This window comes from Miniopterus schreibersii (genome assembly GCF_964146895.1).
Source record: "Miniopterus schreibersii genome assembly, chromosome: 8".
Classification (NCBI taxonomy): domain Eukaryota; kingdom Metazoa; phylum Chordata; class Mammalia; order Chiroptera; family Miniopteridae; genus Miniopterus; species Miniopterus schreibersii.
Window position 1 is genome coordinate 16,923,338 of NC_138109.1, and position 25,642 is coordinate 16,948,979.

General features: G+C 53.6%; 1 protein-coding gene across 1 annotated transcript; it reads right to left on the bottom strand.

The window, feature by feature from the left end:
• Window positions 1-279: 279 nt before the first annotated feature.
• LAPTM5 (lysosomal protein transmembrane 5) lies at window positions 280-24,937 on the bottom strand. The gene is made up of 8 exons (XM_081143922.1): window positions 24,756-24,937; window positions 9,410-9,503; window positions 8,662-8,738; window positions 7,198-7,326; window positions 6,347-6,469; window positions 5,096-5,191; window positions 3,016-3,108; window positions 280-1,786 (listed from the first exon to the last, which is right to left on the bottom strand). Exons 1-8 carry the CDS (start codon window positions 24,837-24,839, stop codon window positions 1,697-1,699), a joined length of 786 nt encoding a protein of 261 aa, XP_081000048.1. The 5' UTR covers window positions 24,840-24,937; the 3' UTR covers window positions 280-1,696.
• Between the last annotated feature and the right edge of the window lie 705 nt (window positions 24,938-25,642).

The following is a 25,642-nucleotide window of genomic DNA, read 5'->3' on the forward strand; positions in this document are numbered from 1 at the left end:
TGCCCAGTGCATCACCTGGACCCAGGCGGGTGCTCTCCAGGTGAGTGGAGCTCACACCTTACCCAGGAGACATCATGGTGCTTAGTGGTCTGTGATTTGTAATCAGAAACAGTGCCAAGTCATGACACTCTCCAGCCAGACATGACCCCCTGTAGTCTCTGGACTGAACAAACAGGTGTGTGTGGTGTGTGTGTGTGTGTGTGTGTGTGTGTGTGTGTGTGTGTTGGGGGTGATGGAGCCCCACCTACTCCATATTTGAGGAACCACATCAGCCCGAGAGAAGCATGTCACTGCTTTATTAAAACGTCTTCCCCGTCACACACAAAGCAATTCATGAGCGGGTGTTGGCGGGGAGCCTCCTGCACAGCCCTCTCCCTTTGTACCTCCCTAACAGACACCAGAGAGCCTGCCCCTGTCGCCCCATCTCCACCTTCGAGTCAGCTCCCTCAGGAGCCCCAGTCCTCAGGGAAGAGAGCAAAAGAGGGAGTGTTGGGGCCAAAACTTCCCTGCAGTTCCAGCAACAGCAGCCCCCGTGGCCAGGTCTGCACCCACGAAGGGTTTGCCTGTTTTGAATGAGCTAACCTGTGGATTTAGTCCAACAAATGGATTCGCCTGATTTCAGGGCTGAATTTCTGCTTGACCACAAGCGTCGGGCAGAACCAGGTCACCTACAACCAAACTGGCGATGGATGGACTGGGCTGTGGAATGGACCGACGGCTCGTTACTAGAGGTGACCGAGGTTGAGGCGACCCATTTCACAGAGCCCACTGCTATGTGACTGCTTTGACCACATGTGACTGCTCTGGCCACGAGTCACTGATCATTGACGATAACAACTCTTAAACAAAACAATGTGTGCTCCAAGGGACTGTATGATTATTGAAACTACAGCTATTTCCTGGCACTAGCTATTGAATGACGGTTTGGCAACTGACTGAATTTTCACTTGAATTAACAATTCCTCAGCCACTCGGAAGTACTGAATGGACCAGAGTGGGCAGCCATTGATTGGATTGGATTGGATTGGATTGGATTGGATTGGATTGGATTGGATTGGATTGGATTGGATTGGATTGGATTGGATTGGATTGGATTGGATTGGATTGGATAGTTTGGGAGGCAATCTGATTTTTTTATTATTGAATTTAATCCCTATTCTAAATGGACTGGGTTGGCTGACTCAGCAACTATTTAGCAAGCTATTTGAAGAAGTGAACATATAGACTAATTGATGGTCATGTCACTAATTGCTGTGTGAACTGACAACTATTTACAAACCAGTGCAACGGACTGCTGTAGTTTGACTAAGTTATTTTACTGAACTGACAAGTGAGTGCACGTGTTTTTAATTTGTCAGCCGCTTGGTTAAACTGGTCAAGCTGAACATTATTTAACCAAACTCAATGAATTTAGAATGACCAATTGTTTAAACAAATGTCAGAACTGATCAAAATAAGCCAGGTGTTGTTGGACCGAATCTTTGAGAGACCCAAGGAATCATTTAGCCTAAAGGGTTGACCCAGTTGCAAGCATCTCCCAGGCCCCGTAGGAAAAGCAGGCCAGCAAGTGGTACACAAGCAGGTTGTCCTGAAGTCAGCCGGGTGGTTCTCCCAGGCCATAGGGGCCACCAAAGCGAAAAAGGGGATTGCGAGGCAGCTCCGCCCCTCCCAGCACCAGGGCTGGGGCCTGGCACTGTCACACCTCGGAGTATGGGGGAGGCGCTGGGCCCATCTCCGGAGTCTTGGATGGCAGAGACACAGCTTCCTCGTAGGACGGCAGGACCACCTGGTAGGGACAAAGATGAGGACTGATGACTAGCCAGAAGGAACCTCTGACAAAAGGATGACATGAGTAGCACGCCTTGTGCACTTGCTATGTGCTGGGCATTGTGTGCACCAGACAGGTGCAATTTCTCTTCCTTTAGTGAACAGACTTCCCTCTGCCTGTTCAGCATCAAGCCCCCTTATGTTGATAGCAACACACCATTTCCCCTGGGAAAGCATTCTCAGTGCATGTGCTTTCAGAAAAATTGGTCCCATCCTTCAGATCGAGGGGGTGGACATATGACCTAGGCTGGGCCACTCAAAGTAGGATTTCATCCGCCCAGCTAACTATAATCTTGGTTTGGGGGTAGGCCTGTGACCCAAGCTGGTGCAATCAAACGTGCTCCTGGGACTTCCTTTCTGTGGGGGTTGCTGAGAGGATGGGATGTCAGCCTAGGGATTTGGGCAGCAATTTTGCCACCAGGGAGAAAGGGCTGCCTGAAAATGGAGCCAACACTAAGGAAAGTGGAGTCAAGGGATGGAGAGGGTGAGATCCCAATCTGGATGTCAGGACTCGGCAAGGCCTGAGCCAGACATATATTGGACTTTCAAGTTCTGTGAACTAATAAATTTTCTTTTTTAACTTAAGTCAGCTTAAGTTGGATTTCTGCCACTTGTAACCAAAAAAGTCTTGACTAATACAATCCCCATTTTATAGATGAGGAAAGTGAGCCACAAGTAATTGAAACCAGCTGCACTTTTCCCATCACTTCTTCAATCAGCTGTTTCTAAGTGCACCTCATCCCTCTGCCTGGAAGGCCCCTGCCCTTTCCCCAGCTAACCTGTACTATTGACAATCTAAGACTTGGTCAAATGTTACCTCCTCCAGGAAGCCTTCCCTGACACCCCAGATGAGACCAGCTGCCTCCCCTGCTCCCATTGCCCCTGTGCGGCACACTGGGTTGTAGGATTCGCTCTGGACTATACCTTCCTCTAGAACAGGGTGGCATCTTAGTTTTCTCTGTACCCACAGGGTTGGCTATGAGTCCAACAAAGAGTAAGAGGCAGAAAATGCTGAATGTGTGCCTGCGAGAAAGAACCCTAGACTATCAGAGATCTTCACATTTCTTCCGGTCCAACCCTCATCTTACAAGTGGAGAAACTAAGGCACAGCAAGGGAGAGAGACTTGCCCCAAGTGACATAGCAAGTGGCGGAGCTAACACTTGCCCCCCTCCCTGCCCCAGGCTCACCTTCTGCAGCATCTTGGAGCTGCTCTTCTCTTCGGCTGAGTTCATGTACTTGATGAGTCTGTAACATCGCCACACGCACTTGAACATGTAGACCTGGAAAAGGCTTGGGTCAGGCTGCGCATTGCTGGCCCTCTTCCTCACTGCCCCAGAAGGCCTGAGAAATGCAGGGCGCTTTCTGGAGGTCCCAGCTCACCCTAGAAGGCAGCATCCAGCTGCTGCAGCTCAGACCCCTATTCTGGTTGAGGGTTGCCTCACCTGCCAGTCGCAGGTGCTACAGATAATTCCCTTTTTACTGCCCCAGAGACTGAGCACAGGAAGGGGCTTTTAGAGGTTTCTGAGCCACCCTCAAGCCCCCGTCAATAGTCCTGCAGATCCTGCTTGTCTACCCCTGGTGACTGGGGGCTCACTACCTCCCAAGATACCCTTGCTCATCTTGAGCCAGAGCTCACAGTGGGAAAGGTTCGCTTGAAAATTGCTTATATATTGCCTTTAAAGCAGGTTACAAAACAGTGTATGCAGTAGTATCCCATGTTTATAAATGCAAAAAATATATATGTACAGATGTTGTAAGGAACTGCTTTCTCTTAGCAGTTGAAATAAGAGCTGGGGCGATGATTCCCAGGGTGGCAGTGAGGTCCCAGGGGCATTCTCAAGTAGCAATAGCCAAGTCTCTGCCCAGACTGCCCCCTAAGGGAGAAGAGCTGGTCCTGTCATCTGGAAGGTCTCTTGTTCTATGGAGTCTCATGATGGGGAATTAGAGGAGGCAAAGATAAATAAAATGAATTATAGAAGAATGAAGTAGGAAAGGCCAGGGGAAAATCAAGTAGGTGGAGGGTGGCCAGTGAGGCAGAGTGAGGGCCCAGAGATAACCTCCATCCATGGGGGAGGGGTGGAGATGGGGTGGGGGGGTTGGGGAGTAGTTCTCTAGTCGAGTGTGTGATGTAAACCTACACTGGTTCCCCCCCTAGGCTTCAGGAAAGTTCTCACTACCCATCACTAATGCACTTGGATTTTGGGGAGAGGTTTCAAAGAGTGAAGTTCTGTTTCCAGGCTGGATTAGGTGAGGCCAGAGGCTGCTCAGGGCCTCCAATGAAAGGAGGCAGCGACGTCTCCTCATACCACCCACATAAAAGACGGGGAGGAAGTGCGCCAGGTATCGTGGAGTGCCGGTCCCTGGGGGGGAGTGGATGGGGCCTGATTGTCTTCTTTCTGCTCATCCGTAGTTTCTAAACTTCTACAATGAGCGTACGTTACTTTCACAGTCTGATAGGAACACTTTTTAAAGCACTTTCTTCTGTTGAGTCAACACCAGCCTCCCTGTGGCTTCAGGCCACAGCTGTGGCCTCTAGAATCCCCATGAGAGCCCTTTGAGTATTTGGAGATGGTGAGCATGTCCCCCTTGGGCCACCTCTTTTCCAGCCGAACTGCCCTGGTTGCCTTGTCCCTCGGAGGGCAGAGCTTTTCTTGCCTCTGCAGCCTCTGTCTGTCACTGTCTCGCTAAGAACTGGGGCCTGAAACTGGACCCTGTCCTCTGGGTCCAACCACCCCAGAGAAGAATAAAACCATTTCCCTCCCTCCTTCTCATCACCGAACCTCTAGTGATATGACCTCAGGACCCATCTACATTTTGGTGCCTGAATCACATGAAACTGTGACACGGGCAAAGCAAGACTTATTATGTCCCTTTCACAGAGGAGACCTGAGGCCCAGAGAGACGTGACTTGAAAAGTAACCACACAGCTGGTGAGGGGAGAGCTGGGATCCAAACCCAGGTCCTTCTGAATCTAATTCCAGACGGAACAGCTCCTCCTTCCCTAGATCGGGGCCTGTCTGGGTTACACACTAAGCTCCTGACACCTGAAGCAGGTGGTCTTCGCAGATCCACTGCCTCTAACTGGGGTGTCCCCGAGGGCTCCCACCTCAGAGGAGCTGGTGTGGGGAGGGCTGGAGTAAGGAGCCACGAGCAGGGAGGGTGGCAGCGGGAGCCGTACCCCCCTGCCTCCAAACAGTCCAGCACGGTGGCTCTGGGGCCACACAGCCTCGCCGCCCCTCCCGGAGCCATGGAGCAGGGGCCACTCACCTTCAGGATGAGGACAGTGATGAAGGCGACAGAGAAGATGATCATCATCTTGATGAACTGGTTGTAAGCCATTCCCTCCTGGCTGGGGAGGTAATTCTGCAACAGATTTGGAGGCCGTGTCAGTGCCTCTGGCCACATGAGGAGGCGTGGCGGGCCTGCTCTCCGCACACGCAGGAACACGTGTGGCGCAGCCGTTATCTTGGCTGATCCCGCAAGGGCCCTGGGGGGCAGGTGCTACTTACCATCAGTCCCACTGACAGGTGAGCAAACCAAGAGCAGCAGCCCAGCCGCTGCGGGCCCAGATGGCCCTCACCTGGCGGTGCCCCCACCCCCCAGCCGGAGGTGGGCAGGCCCTTCCCTAGAGCACAGCCTTGGCTGATCGAGCCACCTAGTCCTGAGTCCCTGGGAAATCGCCCCCTCCCCAGGGGTAACTCAGAAGCAGCAACTAACGACTAACTAACAGGTGCCAGGCTACTGCTCACAGTGGGACAGCCTCTATGGCATTGGCAAATATGTGCACACAATCTCTGACACTCCTCCCTTCAAAACGTAGAGCTCATTTCTCCTCCCTCGAGTGTGGGCCAGACCTAGGGGCTCACTTCTCATGGATATTAGCGGGTAGCAGAGGTGAGTGTGACCTCCGAGACATAGTCTTCCCTTTGCTCTGCCTCTCGGGTACCCACTCTGGGAGAGCCAGCAGCCACGACAGGAGGATGCTTAGGCAGCCTTCTTAAAGGTGCACAGTGTGCAGAATTGAGGCAAAGAGCTGACAGCCATGTGAGTAAGCCGTCTTGGGGGTGAATCCTTCAGACCTAGCCAAGCCCTCATTGTCTGCAGCCCATCTCCATCTTGGGTGCGACCTCATGAGAGACCCTGATCCCCCAAAAACTGTGTGAGATAACAATTGTTTCAAGTTGCTATGTTTGGGGAGAATTGGTTAGACAATAATAAAAAGATAGCATTATTTCTGAGGTGCAATTCACACTCCAGGGCTCCCTCTGGGGTGGGGCAGGGCTACTCCTAAAGCCACACGTCTGCCTGGTTTCTTCCTTGTGTCTAACCTGCCTCCCTTTCTCTTTTCAAGGTTCTTCCTGACACTCTCCCTCAATAAATCACTCGTACAAGAATCTTCCTCCCAGGCTCCACTTCCAAGGAACCCAGCCCAGCCTAAGCACCGAGGCTTAGAGAGGGGAAGCAGCTTACTCAAGCCCACACAGCCAGTGACAGGACTGGATCCTTGGCCCAGCTTACCATGTGGTTCATAGACTTGAAGTTGAGATAGGTGGGCACTTCCATGTAGGAGCTGCAGAGGGTCAGGATGCTCAGGCAGAAGTCCAGCAGCTGCAGGGTCATCAGTGGGACCTTGGAGGGGTGCTTAGGAAGACAAAGACAAGGAGGAAGATACATCAGCAATTAAGGCCAACCAGAAGCCCTGGTACTGTGGGGCATATGGGGGGCCCTCGGCCTGAGAGACTCTCTGCTAGGGAGTACCAATGCCCCTCTCTAGTCCACCGCACCCAGAAAGAAAGGGATGCCTGTTGCTCAGACATTCACACCAAGGGCCAGTGCAGACACTGGGACTAGAGCCAGGGTCCTGACTCCCTGCCCAGGGCCCTTCCACAGTGCAGCTCTCCAGTCTTTTCAAGGACAAGAGTCAGGGAAAGCGTGGAAAGCAGCTTTGGGGAGCCATGTCAGCAACTGGCACCAGCCATCACGGCATCCCACTGTGGCTGCTCAGTGTGGCTTTATCATCTTTATTTTCCGTTAGAGCTCGGTTACAAATGAGGGACAAGGCAGGGCTGGGCTGAAGCGGAGCATGCGCCCTTCCCTCCACTGTGGACTCACCCGGGACTGGCATTCGTTGAGGGTCTGCCATGTGTGAGCACCCTCTATACCCCTGCCTCATTCCCTGCTGCTCGGGCACACTGAGCAGATGGCATCCCAGACCCATTTGACAGAGGAAGGAACTCAGGGTGATTCGGAGGAACTCAAGGACTTGCTGAAGGTCACCAACTAGGAAGGGGCCTTGGGGGCTTCCCATCACTGCTGAGCCCCTCCCACCTTCTCAGGCTGGGTGGGCGAGGGCAGGACTGGGCACTCACAGACCGACTCCGGGAGACAAACTTGAGGTAGGCAGGCAGCTCCACGTAGGAGCCCAGCAGGGTGAACAGGCACAGCAGGTAGTCCATGATTTGCAGGGACATGAAGGGCAGCAGATACTTCTCCCGGTTCTGAAAGGCAGGCCCAGCGCGGTCAGGGTACCCTGTCCCTCGCACACTTCCCCATGCAGCCTGATGTCCCCATGCACCCACTCACTGGCAGCTCCCTTCCCCCCAAATTCTCCCACCCCGCGTGGATCCACATGACTTCCTCTGAGTGAGGCTCTGGGGATGGGGAGACGGCAAGACCCAGGCCCTAAGTGCAGGGAGCCTTGGTGTCCGGGAGACACAAGAAGAGTCCCTATCTACAGAGGTAAGTGCTCCAGGGACTCTAGGGGCAGGCTTGGCTGAATTCCCTTTCAAGAACTCAACCAGAATGGGCCATTTTACAGATGAGAAGGGATCAGAGAGGACTTCCTGGAGGTGTAGACACCAGGATAGATCTGGGAAGAAGCAGAAGAGAAAGGGGGAGGGGGTACTGGAGGCAGACAAGCCAGCATGAGCAAAGGCCCTGAGGTGGGAAAGGTCTGTGCTGCTAAAACAGTCAGACCTCCCTGCCTGCGGGCGCTCCTGGGGACGTTCATGCTAAGAGGCCCTAAAGGGCTGAGGCTGAAGTCCCTCTCTTTCAACTGAAGGCAGGTGACCATTGCAACCAGTATTACTGCATAGGATCCCACAGTTCGGGACAAGTTCACAGAAAGGGTGGTTTTTTGGTTTCTCACGTGGTTGAATAAAATCACTCAGGAGGTGGCCAAAACAACCCAAACTGAGGCTCAGCACCTCAGGGGATGACTGATCCATTTTTCTAACTGAACCATCTGCATTTCTTTACAAGCACCACCCTGAACAAGGTGGAATCCATCCCTGGTTGCAGGGCTGGGAGGATCACATTAGCCCGAGGTGACAGTGACATTTCATGCGAGGTGGAAACATTCCAACCTAGCACCAAATCATTGACTCCTTGTCCGGGCCCTGAGAGTGCCAGGCCACTGTCTGCCCAGGAAGGACCCTGTTTCCGGTCTGGCTTTCCCCCTCCTTGGGCCAAGGGGCAGGTGGTTCCTCTTTCAGGAGGTTGAGCCACAACCTGTCTCTCTCATGCACTCACTGGATGGAACTGAGGTGGATGCGTCTACACTCGCCCCTCTGCTTTGGTTCCTCTCACAAATTACAAAACCCACTGCATTCTCCCCTCCTCCTTCCTCCAAACAGTTCTTCCTCTTTTCTCTACCAAAATTCCCTGCCTCCATTTGTGTTATAGAAGGGTGCGGGTCACCAGTGATGATCTCTAGGGTGCAGGTGGGGTCTCAGCAGCCAGTTCTGGCCACCCCGTGGGTGTGACTAGAAGGGGGCAGGAGGGCAGCTGGGGTTCTCCAAGTCCTGGCTCCCCTCCCCCAACGGGGCCCTCACCTTGACCACACCGACCAGCAGGCTCACACTGATGACAAAGAGCATGGCGATGAGCAGGAAGCTGGAGATCAGGTCAGCTGAAAGGCAAGGAGAGTAGTGAGGGACCAGAGGTGCCCCAGGGAACCCCATCAGGCTCCTAGGATCACACTTTGAGAATCACTGGTGTGGGGCTATGACAATGAACAGGAAAGCCCAGGCCCTGCCCCCTTGTAGTTCTCACTCTTAAGAGGCTACAAAGATGCAAACAGAACATTTCGGGTGACACAAGAGGGTATAACAAGGGGGCCCACTGGGGCAGGGAGGGGGCAGGCTGAGGGTCTGCCTTAACCAGGCTGAGGCCTCTGAGGAGGCAGCCTGTGAGCTGCGGGACAGGGCACGCAGGCAGGGGCCTGAGACAAGGTGTGGTGAGTGCAGCTGGAGCACGGAAGCCAGGGGACCTGGAGGAAGCCCAGAGGGAGATTCAAGTGACTGCTGTGGCCGGCAGGTCCTCAGGGCCTGGACTTCACGACTTTCTTCTAGTGTGATGGGCAGCCACTGATGGCTGTAAGTCTGTCTAAGCTGGTTGGGTTTGCAAAGCGCCATTCTATCTGCTCCGGGTCAGGGCAGGTGGAATAGCCCCATTTGCGGCTGGAAGATCTGAAGCCCAAAGAAGGGAAATGGCAGGGCCTCAAACCCCAGCCTGTCTGCCCCCAGCCAGGGCCCCCTCCCCTCTCCTTCCCTGCTCCCTCTTCCTGTCCCCTGGACCTACCAATCCTGAGGTAGCCTGTCTGGGAGAATTTACAAGAGGCTTTGCCATGGGCCACCTCCACGGAGTGCTCGATGAACAGCAAGACACTCATGATCTGGGGGCAGAAGAGAACATCAGTCAGCGGGGTCTGCACCGCTCCCCACTAGCCCCCCTCCCTCCTCAAGGGTGGACAGTCAGGGGCCTGCGAGGAGGGGTCCTGGAGGAGATGGAATGGCAGGTCAGTAGAGCATCCTGGGTAAAAGTGTGGCCTGTACAAGCTCATGATCACACTTCTTCCTCTGCCCAGCTGTTTGAGCTTGGGCAAGTTACTTGATCTCTCTGTGCCTCAGTTTCCCCTTCTGTAAAGTGAAGATACTGTCATAGCTACCTTAGGAGGCTATTACGAGGAGCAAATGAGAACATCCCAGTGGAGCCCTTAGACCCATGTTCTCATTAAAGCTGTAACTGGAACTACTGAAGGTCAGTCTGGAAGAGGAGATGGGGGGCTGAGGCTGGGTCCCTCCTCTACACCCCCTTTTATAATGACAGGCATTGGGCATCATGGGATCCTAGTCAGAGCATCTGAACATCAGAGAGCTTCAAGTTCATGGAGTCATCAATACAGGCCTGGGGGCGCCTGACCCGTGAATCCGCAAGGGTGCCCTCCAAAGCCGTCCCTCGTGGCCCCTCAATTTCCCCATTTGCAAAATGAGGATTATAACCATACCTGCCTCCTGGGATTGTAGTGGGAACAAATGGGATAAATTCACTTACAGTGCTGGCAGATCGTAAGCACTCAGTCTATGTTTCTATTATTATTACTATTGTCCCCAGTGGACTATAGTTTCCTGTGTCTCTCTTGTTCACCCTGTAGCTGTTTTATATGATGAATAAGTGGCTGGATGGATGGATTGATGGACCCCAGGAGAATAATAGAGAAGGGGCACATTTGATAGATGAGTGTTGGGGTGGCCCAAGCAACTGATGAAGTCCGGCCACAAAACTGCAATTTGAAAGGATGTGGGAGGTCACCTTGCCCATGCCCTCCACCTTCCAGTGCAGGAATCCTGTCCATGCAGCCTCTATTTAAATGCTTCCAGTCACAGGGAACTCAGAATCTTCCATGTCTTTGTCCTTGCAGCAGGCCCTCTGCCCTTCCCCCACCACACTCACAATTCTCTGGGCACCTTCTACCCACACTAAGAGCAAGACTATCTCCTCCCTCGTAGTAGGTGCCCTACCTCTATTAATATGGTCTACGTTTACAATGGCTTCTAGGCAGCCCTGCTCTGGTAATTCATGCTCAGCTGACAGGCAACCCAACACCCACCATCTGTTTCCCCCTTGCTGACTATGTGGATTTTTTTAGCTCAGACACAGGTCTCATTGAGACACAGTCTGTCTTTCTGCCATGTTACATCCTGTTCAGTGGGGCAGAAAGGGACAACACAGAGGAGTAATGTAGAGCTGGACTCCAGAGTCAGACAGAGATGGGTTTGAATTCGGGTCACTGTGTGACCTGGGGCAAGCCACTTCACCTCTCAGTTTTCTCATCTGGAAAATGGCAATCGCTGGATTTAGTAAGGAATAAATTGCATTGTATTTGCAAAATACTGATCTTGGAGCCTGGCAGTAGATGCTCAACAAACATAACCTGCTTTTGGCTGATGTGAGCTTACAAGGGGTGGTCAGGCAATACCAGGAGCAGGGCACCGGCGCACTGACAATGAGATTGCTCTAGCTGCCCTCTCCACCTGGGGAACCAAACAGGCTTTGTTTCACCAGGAAGGCTGAGAGCAGCCCAGAACGGAAGGCAGATGCGGCGGGGCCTGTTGCTAACAGCCACATGAAACAGCCCTGAGAGAGAAAAGCTACTTCCTCGGCCTCTCTCCTCCCAGTTTCAGCTTTAACGAGAGAAAGAGAAAGGGAGGCAGACCACAGTTCAGTCTAGGACAGGACAGGGAACAGGGCACCCTACAAGGTGGTAAGCTCCCCATCCCAGGGAGTGTGCAAGCAGAGCACAGATGAGTCACAACTGGGCTTAGGAAGACCCCTAATTTCCACAGAAGACACCAGTCCCCAGTCCAGGTGTGGCACAAAAAGACTTTTGAAGTCCCAAGAATCCGGGATTGTCTGAAATGTGGAATGAAGCTCAGAATCAGACAATCCCAACTTACAGTTGCTGGAAAGAGCCTTCGTCCACCTACTTTATAAGCTCCCTCTGCTTGTTTTATGAACTCAGAGAAGTTAGGTGGCTTGCCCAAGGACACACAGCAAGTTGGGGACAAAGTAGAACTGAAGTCCAAGTCTCCCGGTGCTATCCTGGTGCCATCCCACATACCCTGCCCCTCAAACACTTCAAAGCCCCTGCTAGCCCTGACCCCTGAGGGTTCAGATATTTTGATTGCACACCTATGTCAGTGAACCTTTTGAACATGCTCCTCTATGTTTCTTTATTTCTAAATTGTATGCCTGTGCTACTATCCTAGTTTCTCATGAACATCATGAAACATACATATAAAAATTTCAGATATTAATAAAGAATGTGATTGAAATTTTTATAAATTCTAATACTGTCATCCTGAGACCCCAGTGGTCACTTTGAGCATCGCCCTGCTCTTTGGAAACTGCTGCTAACTCCCAAACCTTCCCGCCTCCCCAATTCCTCAATTCTGAACCTAAGCAGCTGTCACGACCCTGCCACCATGACTGAAATTCTGTCATTAGCACCCCAACCACCCCTCCTGAATGTCCTGTAACCCCAGAAAGGAGAGGCACATTCGTACAGCCTGACTCCATGTGGGCCATCCCAATGATCCTCCCACAACCCAGTGAAGGGACTGTTCTTAATTCTCCCACCCCCATTTCAAAGCTGAGGAAAGCGAGGCTCAGAGAGGTCCAAGGCTTCCCAGCTTGTAATCTGTAGGACCAGGGTTCAAACCCTAGGTCTGATTTTCATCCCCCCTCCACTGTCCCCCCAGCATCTCCCAGCCTCCAGGCTCCGTGAGGCCTGTCCCCACTCCCATGTCAGTGCCTCAGGGGGGTCAGAGAGGGATGCCCTCCTTCTGAAGCCCCCCCTCTCCCCGCAGCTTGTGTAAGAAGCAGCAGCAAGCACCAGAACAGGGCTCTCTGTGAGATGGCGAACTCCCCATCTATGTTTAAAAACAGCTCACCCTTCACCCACTTCACCTTCTCTACGATCCTGTAGGAGGAGGGATATGGTTCTGACCCCTTTCACCAGATGAAAACCCTGAAGCTCAAAAAGACAAGAACCAGCCCCAGGTCACAGAGCAAGGCAGCCTCAGAGCCTGACTCAGGCCCTCCTCGGGCCCCTAACCTTCAACAAAGACACAAGTCCCACCCAGCGGGCGTGGCTCAGCAGTTGAGCATCCACCTAGGATCCAGGAGGTTGCGGTTGGATTCCAGGTCAGGGCACATGCCCGGGTTGCGGGCTCCATCCCCGGGAGGGGGGGCGTGCAGGAGGCAGCCGATCAATGACTCTCTCATCATTGATGTTTCTCTCTCTCTCTCTTCCTTTCTCTCTCTGAAATCAATCAAGATATATACATATATTTTAAAAAGACAACAGTCCCCAATCCAGGAGAAAGATAGGAGACTCAGCAACCTAGAAGATGGGATGGAGAGAAACTGACATTTATTAAGCACATACTGTGTACTCAGATCTGTACCCAGAGGCTTGCACCACAAACTCCCAAACGCTGCAAGGAAGGCAACATTTCCCAGTGTTACAGATGAGGCAATGGAGGCTCAGGGAGTACTCACATGCTCTGTGTCATGTGGCCTGGCTGGGCTTTGAGCCCTGGTGCCTGTGCTCCCAGGGTCCAGGGCTCCACTCAAGGCCGAGTGACTGCTGAGGGCCCAGCCCCTGGTCCCACCAACCTTCTGCCCATCCTCCTTCAGCTTTGGACACTCAGAGCACAGGACACAGCAGCTGGAGCAGGATGAGACGCCTCCCCCACTGCCTCACTGCTTTCCTACCATAGCCAGGTCCTGGCTCTTCCCTGGCCTCAGTTTCCCCCTCCAGTCAATGAGCAGAGACACTCCAATTGCACCCACTGCCACTGGGATGATTGAACACATGAGAGTCAGAGGAGTGGAACTTTTGCAAACTGTGGCAGGTCACAGCCAGGCTCCCAGCCCGGAGCTGCACCCTGCTGGTCAGATGCCCCTCACTGCTCCACCCAGATCTGGAACCAAGAGTCATTTGCAGCTGTGGAAAAGTACCTGGCTTACCTACAGCATGTGCTGGGAGAGCCTGGAAACCCCAGGATCCAGTTTCCCAGGCCTTCATTTTCCCGCACCTCCCTCCACCCCACCCCCACCCGGCTTCCACCTGGACTCTGCTTCCCTCTCCCTGAGCTCGGAGGGCCTGGCTGGGCTGAGACCCACACCCTCTTAGAACAGGGCTTCTCTCCTCCTACAAAGCCCGGGCAGACAGCACTCACTCACCCACCTGTTCCTCCATCACAGCATCTTCTCACCCTCTATTCCTTAGTTCACAAGGTGAGATCATGTGGTTAAGAGCCAGGTGCTGGAGTCAGATGGTTCTGGGCCTAAGCCGAGCTCTTTGCCCTTGAGTGAGCCACTAACCTCTCTGAGCCTCGGTCTCCTGGTCTGGGAAATGGGATAATAACCGGACCTGCCTTGTAAGGCTGCTGTTAGGTCAAATGGCAGCTGGCACAGAACCAGGCATAGGGCAAGCGCTGCATAAACTAGCACTGCCGGGCAGTGTTTGTTAATCTGTGTGGGTGCTCAGTCTTCCCCTTGTTTATTTGTCCAGTAAATACTCTCTGAGCACATGCCACGTCCAGGTCCTGTCTGGATAAGCCACTGACCCTGGTCTGCAGGTGTCATAGACCAGGGTCAGTGGCTTATCCAGAACCTGATGGGTGAACAGTGTGTTCAGAGCCATGACAGGGGACACGCAGGGAGTTTAAGGTCCCTGATGAAGAAGTGATCACCGCTGCCTGCAAGATGTGGGAGGGTTTCACAAATGGGAAGAGCTGGAGCATGGCTTTGAAGGATGAAGAGGAGTTTTCCAACAGAGAAGGAAGAAAAGTATTCCAGGAAGAGGGAACATCATGTGCAAAGGCCCGGACTCTGGCAGTGCAGATCCAGGGGTCTGGGGGCAGGAATGCCTCCTCTCTGAGAGAGAGGATGTTACCAGTGGGAAAATGAGGCTCAGAGAAAAGTAGCAAGCAGCCTGAGGTCACACAGCAAGACTGTCGCAGAGGCAGAACCAGCCATTAGGGCTCAGGCTGCGTGACTGAGTCAGTTCTGCCTGTGCCCAGCCCCCCTCACTGCCACTCCCACCCTCCATTCCCCTTTCTACCTCTTCTTGCTGCTTCTCCCTGGTTTCTGTTCCCACTCCCACCCCCAACCCTGCTCCTTCTTTCTCCAAAACAAGCACAACTTCCCCAAGCTGAGCAGTGAGGCAAGTGGCCAAGATGCCAGAGGTTCTGTTTTCCTGAGGTGCGACCAAGGGCTTGAGCTAAAACAAAGGTTGCAGGAGTTCGGGGGTGGGGGGGGGTGTCAGGGGTCAGGGTCGGTGGGGGAAGGGGCACTATTAAATATGGCCTTGCCCAAGATGACAGCGATGCCACAGCTGAATATAGCAGAAGTTTTGGTAGGGAGAGGCTGACAACGGTGGCCACCCTGGGAGGTGGGGACTGGCTTGCATGTCACTGGGTTTGGTGTGGTGGTAACAGTTATGATCATGTGAGTGGTGATTATAGAGGTGACAGTGGATGTGGCTGTGATGGTGGTGATAGAGGTGACACCGGTGAGCATGCTGGGAAGTGGCGATTAACTGCAGTGATCACACGGCCTTGCTGCTGCTGATGATGTCGATGGTGGCGGTGACATCATGATACGATGGTGATGAAGACCATGGCAACACCAGACCCCTTGATTCTGGGGTTCAAATGCCAGTTCCCTCTCCAGAAGTTGGGCCCACTCTCTTGGACCTCCTAGGGGTGCAGGACCCATTCTTTCAGAGGCAGGCAGAGACCTACCCTCTGAGATGTCGGGGGATAAAACTGACAGAGAAGGCAATCCTCAGTGAGCACCTGCTGTGTGCCAGCGGGACGAGGGCACGTCCCTGTCCATGAACTTCACTGCCTCCTCCTACCAAGTCTGTGAGATCAGAATCGTTCCCCCACTTTCTCATGGGCTGGGGTGGGGCGGGACAGGGGGCAGGATGTGTGTGACTTCGCAGAAGTTGCACAAGCAATTGAGCCCGGGCTTGATCTCAACGCTTCCCCCACAAATAATGCAGGTTGCAAAATTAGTCCCAAGGGCACACCCCTTCCTGCACCCTCTCCCTTCCACCCTGGCCTCCGCTCAGAGGGCCTAGGGGCTGAGGGCCCCTGCGCACTTAGGCCATCACTGTTATTATGGCATCCTTGTCCTGAAGCTCGGTCTTTTCCATCTCCCAGGCCCACTGTTTTCCCTGTGGCCCCACCCCCCAAGTTTTCTGGAAGGAGAAGAGAACCAGATGCGTCAGCAGCAAGAGGAAGCTCCCCTCCCCCACCCCCACCCCAGACTTCCTGTCGCAGCTTATCAGGGGGCAACCGGGTGGGGGCCATTCCCCAACAGCATAACCTCCCCAGCCACATCCCGGGCAGCCCAGATACCATCACGACGCCCCCCTCCCGGAGCCTCGGCTCAGCTGCAGCCCCAGTCAGGCTCCCCGCACCTGCCCAAGACTGGCTTCCCTCCCCCCATCTCTGTCCCCTCCTGGCCACTTTACTTCTCTGTGCCTCAGTTGCCTCATCTGTAGAACAGAGAAAAGGACCCACCCACTAGTAAACCGGTGTGCAGAGTAGGTGAGGTGACATACGCCTGCTCCCAAAGTGGAAGGTTCAGAAGATGGACTGGCCCGCAGAAGCTCTTGTGTGTGGAAACCAAACCCTAGGTCCCCAAGGCAGTGGCCGCTCTATTCGTAACTGCCCCAAGCTGGAAACACCCGATATTCCTCACCCCCAAAAGAACAGGCGAATGCATTGTTATATATTCACGAAACAAAGTACTTTATGGGGGGGCGGGGGACTGAGCTGGCTGCGCACAGCAAGATGAAGGAAGCTCCCAGGCACACTGTCGGGAGAAAGAAGCGGCCCAAGAGCACATGTGTGATCTCATCCCTGTGTCGTCCCAGAACCACACACGCTGGGAGACGTCAGTGGGGGCAGGGGGGCACTAGGGGCCTCCGGGTGCTGGTCCTGCCCTTTTTCTTTATCTGGGTAGAGGCTGCATGGATGTGTTCACTCTGTTAAAGTTCATCCAGATGTGTACTGATGATATGTCAATTATACATCAATAAAAGGTTTACAAAAGTAAAATAAAATAGAGATCGCCTGACCCCTACTCTGTGTCAGACTCTAGGGATGAGCCTCCAGATATGAGCACATGGCAGCTGCGAGCGGGAGCTGCCCTGGGACAGCGGTAGGCCCTGGGAGCTCGGGTCCGGGAGGGGGCTTCAGCTTCTGAGAGGTGGTGAGCCAAAGATTTCTCCCGAAGAGCAGTGAGAAGGGTGTTCCAGGCAGAGGGAATGGCAGGAGAAAAGCAAAAGTGGATGAGACGTATTCAGGAAACTGCAAGATGTTTCTCTTGAGAAATTGTGACTCGGGGTAGGCCAGGAAATGGTAGCTGCCATGTGGCTGGGCTGGTGGAAGGATGTAGGAGAAGCTGGGGGGCCTATGGTTTAACAAAGGTGGCGACTCTGGGCCTGGCAGGGACAGAAGAAAAGCACTCCAGGCAGAAAGGACAGTTCATGCAAAGGCCAACAGACCACGCTCATAGCTGTTTACCATCCCGCAGTGTAGAAATTGCCGGGACAAGAGCGTTATACAAGGAGCAGCGAGCTCTGGCCCAGGGCCACCTGGGAAAGCCAGTGTGTCATCCTCAGCCCCTCCCCTGCCTGTGCTCAGCCCGCGGCACCCAGCAAGGCATGCCCTCTGCCTTCTGATCTTCCGGACCTGCCCCTATGAAAGAAGACAGGATGGCAAGGAACGGGGGCTGAGGGTAAAGCTCCTGGCCCAATAAATTCCAGTGGCCTCTGCCACTCTTGGGGGTGGAGAGTAAGTCACCAAATCTCCTTTTATGGGCAGCCATTCAGGGGCACAGATTCAGCCTTCAGGCCTGGCCTGGGCCCCTGTCATCCTCCGCTTCCCTAGTTTCTAGGGAAACAGCCTGTACCCCGCAATCTGTCCCCATAAACCATTACTTCCCCTTTTACATTCAGAGCCACAGCCCCCCATGCCCCATGGTGATAAGTATCGCTGTTGCTGCTGAGCAGGTAGGAGAGGCAGGTCCTCCTCTGAACACCAGCACACATCCTCTCACCCTCGCCTCAGCCTTGGGGGCCGGCTCTGCTATCAGTCCCATGGGCCCCATTCTGCAGGTGAAATTGGGGCAGCATCTTTCCACGAGGGCTCTGTGTTAATAAGAACAAGGCCCCTGGATAAGAGGTACAAACGTCCAGTTATAAGCTAAAGAAGTCAAGGTGTGGCGTGGAGCACAGGGAATACAATCAGTAATAGAGTAACTTTGCTCGGTGACAGATGGTTACTAGAATAGTGGTGATCACATCATGAGGTACAGAAATGTGGAATCACTGTGTTGAATGCCCGAAGCCAACATAATATGCATGTCAGCTACACTTCAATAAAAATTGTTTAAAAGAAAAAAGTGATTAGGGCAAGGCTCCCCGATAGTATAGCTGACCACCCCCCCCCCAACCCTCCCTTCCCCCCGCCACAGTCTAGAGCAGCAGAAGAGCCTGGCCCCTCTGAGCCTCAGTTTCCTCTTCTGTCAAGTGGGGGTTCTGGTAGGAGCTGTCATTTGTGGGGTGCCGACTAGGTGCCAGGTGGTCTCTTCTGAGTCTCCAGATGGCTCTGCAGATCATGATCATGACCCCCATTTGACAGGGGAGAAAACTGAGGCTGCAAGGGACGCACTGGCCCGCGGAGGGCTGAGGACTGGAAGGGCAAGGCGCCAGCAGCCTCATTTTGCACCGCTCCTCCACCAGCTTCACGCCTGGTTAGGCATCCTGTGCACCCCTCCTTTCCCCTGTCAAGGTAGAGGCCCCTGGGAGACCAACACAGGCCTCATAGTGACCTCAGAGCAAAGTCCTAGTTCCAGACCACTGCCCTGGGCTGAAAATAAAAGCCTCACTTCCTGGGAGCTGGGGACAGGGTGGTGACAGAGGAACTGCCCCCCCATCCCAGGCTCTGCCCGCCAGCCACAGGCCAATCTGAGTGGGGCCCCAGTCCCTGCACCAGGGAGGACCCTCTCCCTGCCTGGTGCCTGCCCTAGCTGTGGTCCTCTGACAGCAGTGAGTCCCTCCAACCAAGGTGACCCCTGATGATGGGGACACCACCTTCCTCCTGCTCCCAGAAGCCTCTTCCTTCCCTTCCTCTGGGCCTAAGAACCAGGAAGCTGGGGAGAGGATAAGGCCCAGGCTGGGGTCTGGGCCACCCTGGCTGAGCTCACACAAGTGACTGGCCATTGTCACTCAGTCCACCAGACCTGGTGTGGCACGAAGAGCCCAGCTTTGCCCACAGTGGGCCCTGCGCGCCTCTCCCCATCGGCCTAGTGGGTCCAGTGATCTATGGGCCTCCAATGTTTTATAAACTAGACAGTGGGATGCACACCCCAGAGATGCGGAGCACAGCTCAGTTGCCTCAGCCAGGGTGCTGGGAGAGGCAGAGACTCTCATCCTCCCCCACCAGCCTCCCCACCCCTCCAGGAAGGGCCTAGACTCTCAGTAGCACCACAGAGCCAGACCTCTCTGCCCCACATGGGGGCATTAGGCATGAAGGCTTCTCTGGCCCACACGGGGGCATTGGGCGTGAAGGCGAAGAATGTAACAGATTGTCAACCGGGGCTTTCCTCATCTGACAGTTGGGGCCTATTTTAAGGGCCGAAACAGCTGAGATTTGAAAAGGAGAGTAGCCCCTGTGGCCTGCTCTGGGCACTTGTCTGCCAGCTCCCCACCCCACCCCACTCCAGTAGGGACACATCAGCGCCATACCTTGAAATGGTTACCCTTGAGACAGGCACCACTATTCACATTTAATGGATGAGGAAACTGAGGCCCAGACAGCAAAGGCGCCTGTCTGCTCAAGGTCACATCGAGAGTTAGCGATGAAGAGAAGTCTGTGACCTTTTCTATTCCAAAGTAGAATGGAGAGAGAAGCCCCTGAAATTCTAAGGAGGACAAATCTGGGGGGCTTCCTGGAGGAGGAAGCTTTCTATGAGCTGGACCATAAAGAAGAAATGAAGGGCTTCCAAATACTCGGACCACCCTTAGCCTGTGAGCCTGGTAAAGAATTCATTTGTTCACTCACTGGCTTATTCCACACACCTGTGTGCCAGTAGTGGTGACCCAGGGGAAGGCCCTGCTCAACCTCCCTGTGTGACCTGAGCAAGTCAGGGACCATCCTGGACCTCTGTTTTCTCATCTGTAAAATTCAAGAATTGGACCAGGCAGAGGTCCATCATGTTAGCTATGACGCCTGAAAGAAGCGAGGGACTTGGTCCAGTCCCATCCCCTGCTGACCTCTCCAGCTTCCCCCGCCTCACCTCACAGCCATCCCTTCCTCCACCCAGCTTCATGAACTTCTCAGGGTTTCCAAAGCATCGCAGGGCCTCCCCAACTCCAAGCCCTTGCTCATGCTGTTCCCTCTACCTGGCATGTCCTTTCTTTCCCAACACACCCAAGCGAAGTCTTACTCACCTTTAGCACTCAGACCCCCTCCAATAAGCCTTCCCTGAATCCCCCACCTCCACCAGGAGCAAGGTTAAGAGCCCTCATCTGTGCCCCATAATAACCAGCGCTGTCATCCATCAAAGCCACAGTCAGTTTCCCCCCACACACACACACAGGCTAGAGCCCCTGGGGGGCAGAGGCCATGAATGAATCAGGCCTGGATCCTGGCCTGAGGCTGAGCAGAAAAAACAAAGACATGTTCGAGAACCTATCTGCACTCACTAGAGACTCCTTTAAATAGCAGAGGTAGTTTTGCTATATTTTTTTCCAATTTAAAAAGTAGTACACTTGAGCAACCAAATAAATAAAGTAGCATTGGATTATAGCCCAAAGTATAAAATAAATATCTACGAGGCCCTGCTGATAAAAACATAAATCAACCATTTATTTATATAATAAATGAGGAGAACTAACAAATGTCCCATGAGGAATTTAAAATAATTTATGTGGCTACTCTGCCCCCAAGGAGGGGGAGCACACCTCCCCACTCCTCAAGTGTGGGCTGTGCGCCGTGGCTTCCTTCCCAAGAGGACAGGGCAGGGCGGGGGTACCCTAACTTTGCAGTGGGGAAGGCGGCAGGCACCCCTCAGCCAGCTGGTCAAGGTCAACATCAGCAGAGATGCGATGTGCTGAGAATGGCACTTTAGCTCTGCCGTCTGCCTCCCAAAAACAAGTTACTCGAGTCCAGCCAAGCAAAAACTATCAGACAAGTCCCTTTGAGGAATATTCAATAAAGTGCATCTCCGGGACCCCTCAAAACTGTCAAGGTCATCCAAAACAAGGCAAACCTGAGAAAACGCCCCAGCCAAGAAAAAACTAAGGTCTGAATGTAACATGGGAGCCTGCATGGGCTCCTGAAACAGAAAAAGGGCAGCAGGGGAAAGCTGAGGAAAGCCGAATAAAGTCTGGATTCGGTTAATAATAGTGGACGATACCAACTCATCGATTGGGACAAATGTGCCTCATTCATGTAAGGTGTTAACAATAAGGGAAACCTGGTGTGCGGTAGACACGAACTCTGTACTATGTTCAAAATTGTTCTGTAAATCCAAAACCACTCCAAAATAAAAAGCTTACTTTAAAAGGTAATCATGCTCATTGTACCGAAAACAGAGAAAAGTGGAAAACAATTAGAGCTCGAAATCCTGTAACCCAGAGACAACAGGGGCCAACACCAGGTCCTCCCCTCCTCACCCGTGTCCTGTCGCTACATGGTTGGAATCAGCAGATGTGAGCTCCATCAGGCAATGCTTTCTGATGGAATTCGAGGCACCCCCTGCCATCGACTTAGGACATGCTTTCGGCTGCCAGCTAAGCGAGGACCAAAGTGGCCCCTTTAAGAAAGTTCTCGAACTCAGCACTACCTGTGCAAGTTTGGGTTAGAAATCATCTGCGACCCAGCGAATCCTCTACCCACACCCAGCAAAACCCTGAGGAAGGCCCTCCAGCCATCGGACACTGGAGGGTCCTCCAGCAATAACGCTCCTGATGAGTCCATAATGTGTGACGCCCTCCCAAGACACCCAGGACCCGATTTAACCCTCCCCAGGGGGGCCAAGTCTATGAATAGCTCAGTGTGCAGGGTCGTCACCCTTGACTGGCTCCAGATGAAGACGAACCTGGTGAAGGACACATCTGGAGGGTGGCTTCCTTTTTTCCATCCAGATGTTCGAGGTCCTGACAACACACCTGCCACCCAACTGCTGGGCCAGGCCCTGCCCTTTCTGGGAAGAAGCAGAAGCCTATCATAGAAGGGGCAGGAGGACTACCCCCCACTGGAATCAACGAAGGACCCCAGTCCAGAGGTGGATGCTTGAGCCAGTCGTATAGTTTCCAGGCTTCTCCTCTCTTCTCATGCCTCCTGCTCTAGAACACACCATGGTTCCCCATGACTCACACTATAAAGTGTTTCTCACACCATGGTTCCCCATGACTCACACTATAAAGTGATTTTGCCCCCAGGGGACATTTCCCAATGTCTGGAAATATTTTTGGTTATCACAACTGGAGGGTGCTACTGGCATCTTGTGGGTAGTGGCCATTGATACTGCTAAACATCTTACACCATACAGCTCAGTCCCCACAACCAAGAATTCTCCAGCCCAAAATATCAACAGTGAAGGTCCAGACTCTTTCGCTTGTCACTCTAAGCCCCTCCTACCTCCTGCTCCCCAACCTGAAGCCTCCAGGTTGGTCTGTGTAGTGTGTCACCTGCACAGGCCAATGTCCTTCACCCTCCACACTTCTGCATACCCATGCTCCCCCATCCATACTCCCCACAACCCAACTCTATGCCTCTACCAATGGCACTACCTCCAAGAAGTCTTCCCTGATCACTTGCCCACAGATTATCCAGCTCTGTGGGCAGGCACTGATATCACTTAATGACATGTGTATCATGTCACTGATGTCATCATGTACAGGTCAGGACCTCAGACAGCATGATCAAGAAGAAACCTTGCCCGGCACGGCGTGGCTCAGCGGTTGAGCGTCGACCTGGGATCCAGGTGATCCGGGTTCGATTCCCAGTCAGGGCACATGCCCAGGTTGTGGGCTCGATCTATGACTCTCTCATCATTGATGTTTCTATCTCTCTCTCTCCCTCTCCTTTCCTCTATCTGAAATCAATAAAGATATATTTTTAAAAAAAAGAAGAAGAAACCTTGAGAGTCACAGAGTCTGGAGTTTGTAGGGCCCAGGCAGCCTGCAAGTGGATTCAGCTTGCCTGCACAGGGATTATTTTTTTACTTTGAATCAGTCACCAACATGGAAACATCAGAAGATATGACATCATAGCCTGTGTTCCCTCCTCAGGGGAGCCACTGCCAGGGCCCCATTCCTTCATGGCAACAATCAACGGAAACAGAGAGCAGCTCCCAGAGTGGACCCGGAACAGGCCCCCCATGTCACCACAGGTCCAGCTGCCCCACGACACTCACTCACATGCCCTGTCTGGCCCCTGGAGGCACTGGAGTTTGAGACCTCCTAACCAGTCCACACCTCCTACACACCCTTCATTTTATAAGGCCCAGGAGAGAAGATTGTCCAAGGTCACACAGCCAGTTAGTGGCAGAGTGTGGCTAAGGACCAGGGGCCTTCTTCCCATGGGGCCTCCTCTGCGTAACCACACCGATCTTCCGAGAATGTTGCGCAGTCTTAGAGCTTGAAGAGGCCCTAAGGACATGGTGTGGGGACAGCCAAGGTGCCATTTGCTCCTCTCAAAATCACTCTTGCATTGGCAGAAGCCAGGCAGGGCAACCTCTGAGCTCCTTCCAAAACCAGCATCTGAGGTCTGCCAGGTGGACTCGGGTGTGCTAGCAGCAAGCTCTGCGTCTGATGTACCGCTAAGAAGGTGCTCAACTTTGCCCAGCACTCCTTGTAGATGTTAATGCCCTTGATCCTCACAACCAACCTATCAGAGGTTGCAATAATGCCCATTTATTAGAGGAGGAAACTGAGGTTAAGCAAGTAGGCTAAGGCTGCACAGTCAGTCAGTGGTGGGGCCAGGACTTGCACCCAGGAGTCCAGAGCCAGAGGCCGAGTAGAGCAAAGGGCACCACCCTTCTGAGGCCTGGGCTCCTACCACAGTCCTGCCAGCCCAGCCTTCGACAGGAAGCAGATGCAGCCAGGTCTGAGCGTTTAGAGCAGCCACCACAGCCTGCGGGTCCAGGCTAATTTTGAGGAAGCCCTTCCAGGCTCATGACAGAACTGTCACCCACAGGCTATGAGTCACCCTGGGAGCAAGGCTCCTGGGCCTGGGGGCGCTGGGCCTGGCTTGGAGTTATGGGGTGGGGAAGGGACAAAACAGAGACCCCGACCGTCAGTCACTGAGATGGGGGACCTCTGGCCCTGGGGAGGCTGTGGCTCACCCAGAGTCAAGGCTCCACATCCAGCGGGTGCATACCAGCCTCCAAAGTGGACCGGCTCGGCCTGCTCCCCCTCAGGTTGCCCCACAAGAGACTGGGCCAGGCAAGCCCTCCTATTCATTAGCACAAGGTCTCAAGCTTTCCTTGATGAGGAGAAGGCAACGGTTTGGCAAAACTGTAAACTAAGAGGACTCCTTCCTCCCTCCATGAGAAGCACAAAGGGAGATTCCCGCTTGTCAGCCCAGGCCCCAAGGGGGGTGGCATGAAGCTGGAGCTGGAGCTGTGCCTGTGGCCCGGCCCACATCCTGGCAGCAATCCCAGCCCCTGGTTCTCCCAAGAGTCCTGGCTCCCGAAGCACCTTCCCATCTGGGGTTCCATTCGCACCCAGTTGACCTTGTGGCTGCTATTTTGTTCCATTTTCCAGAGGCAGAAACTGAGCTTCAGAGGGAATGTGAGTTATGTTATCCTGCAACGAGGACCCTACTTCCACCACTTTCTGCTCAAGCGGCTGCTACAGGGTCGACAGAGTGGGAGCCTGACACCCAAGCAGGATCCCACAGAAAGTGGTGAGCAGCTGCCAGCGTCCAGTTGGAGGGGGCTCAGTAGATCAGGGGCCCTCTCTCTCTCTCTCTCTCTCTCTCTCTCTCTCTCTCTCTCTCACACACACACACACACACACTGGGTCTCCCTGGGCCTGCCCCGCACTCACCACATGGTAGATAGCCAGAGCGGTGGTGGTGATGCGGACATTGAAACAGCAGCAAGTCTGGCGGACGGTGGTGCTGGGGGCCATGGCGCTGCTGTCCCCTCCTCCGAGGCACTGAAGGGGAAGGACCCCAGCTCCTGGAGCAGGACAGAAAAGGGGAAGCTGCCGGCTGCCCTCCTCACTTCCTTCCTGCTCCTCAGACAAGCAGAGACAAGGTCGTCACAAGTGGGGCGGGGCAGCTGGGAAGGGCCACAGCCTGCCCTGGAGCACCACGCTGGCCCCCTGCCACTCCCAGAAGGGGTTTCCTGGGGAAGGCAGACCCCTAGGCCATCAGCACCTACCTACCTTGTGTAAGCAGTTTCACAGGACCTGCTGGCTGGGTGCTCACCACCACCCATGGAAGCAGGGATTGTTACCAAACCCACTTCCAGATGGAGAAACGGAGGTCCGGAGAGATCAAGGCATTCGCCCAAAATCACACAGTAGGTAGTGCTGGTGGCAGGATTCAAACCCAGGTCTGGCAAGCTGCAAAAATAACAATTACTGACTAATTCCTACCTGTTCTAAGCATGCTCTTGGACTCAATCCCTTAATCTTCACCTCAACCCTTTGAAGGAGGTACTATTATGATCCCTATTTTATAGATGAAGAACCTGGGACACAGAGATGGGAAGTGATTTGTCCAAAGTCACTCAGCTAGCCCGTGGAGGAACGGAGATTTGGACCAGGGCTAACTGGTTCTAGAGGCTGCCCCTTCGGAGCTGATGTTTTCTTCCCTCTCCCCACACCCTCAGAGGGAAGCATGTTCTTCCAGAGCTCTGTCCAAACCAAAAGAGAAGAATAATTACTAAGCAAATCTATCAAAACCGTGTGTCAGGCCCTGAGCTAGG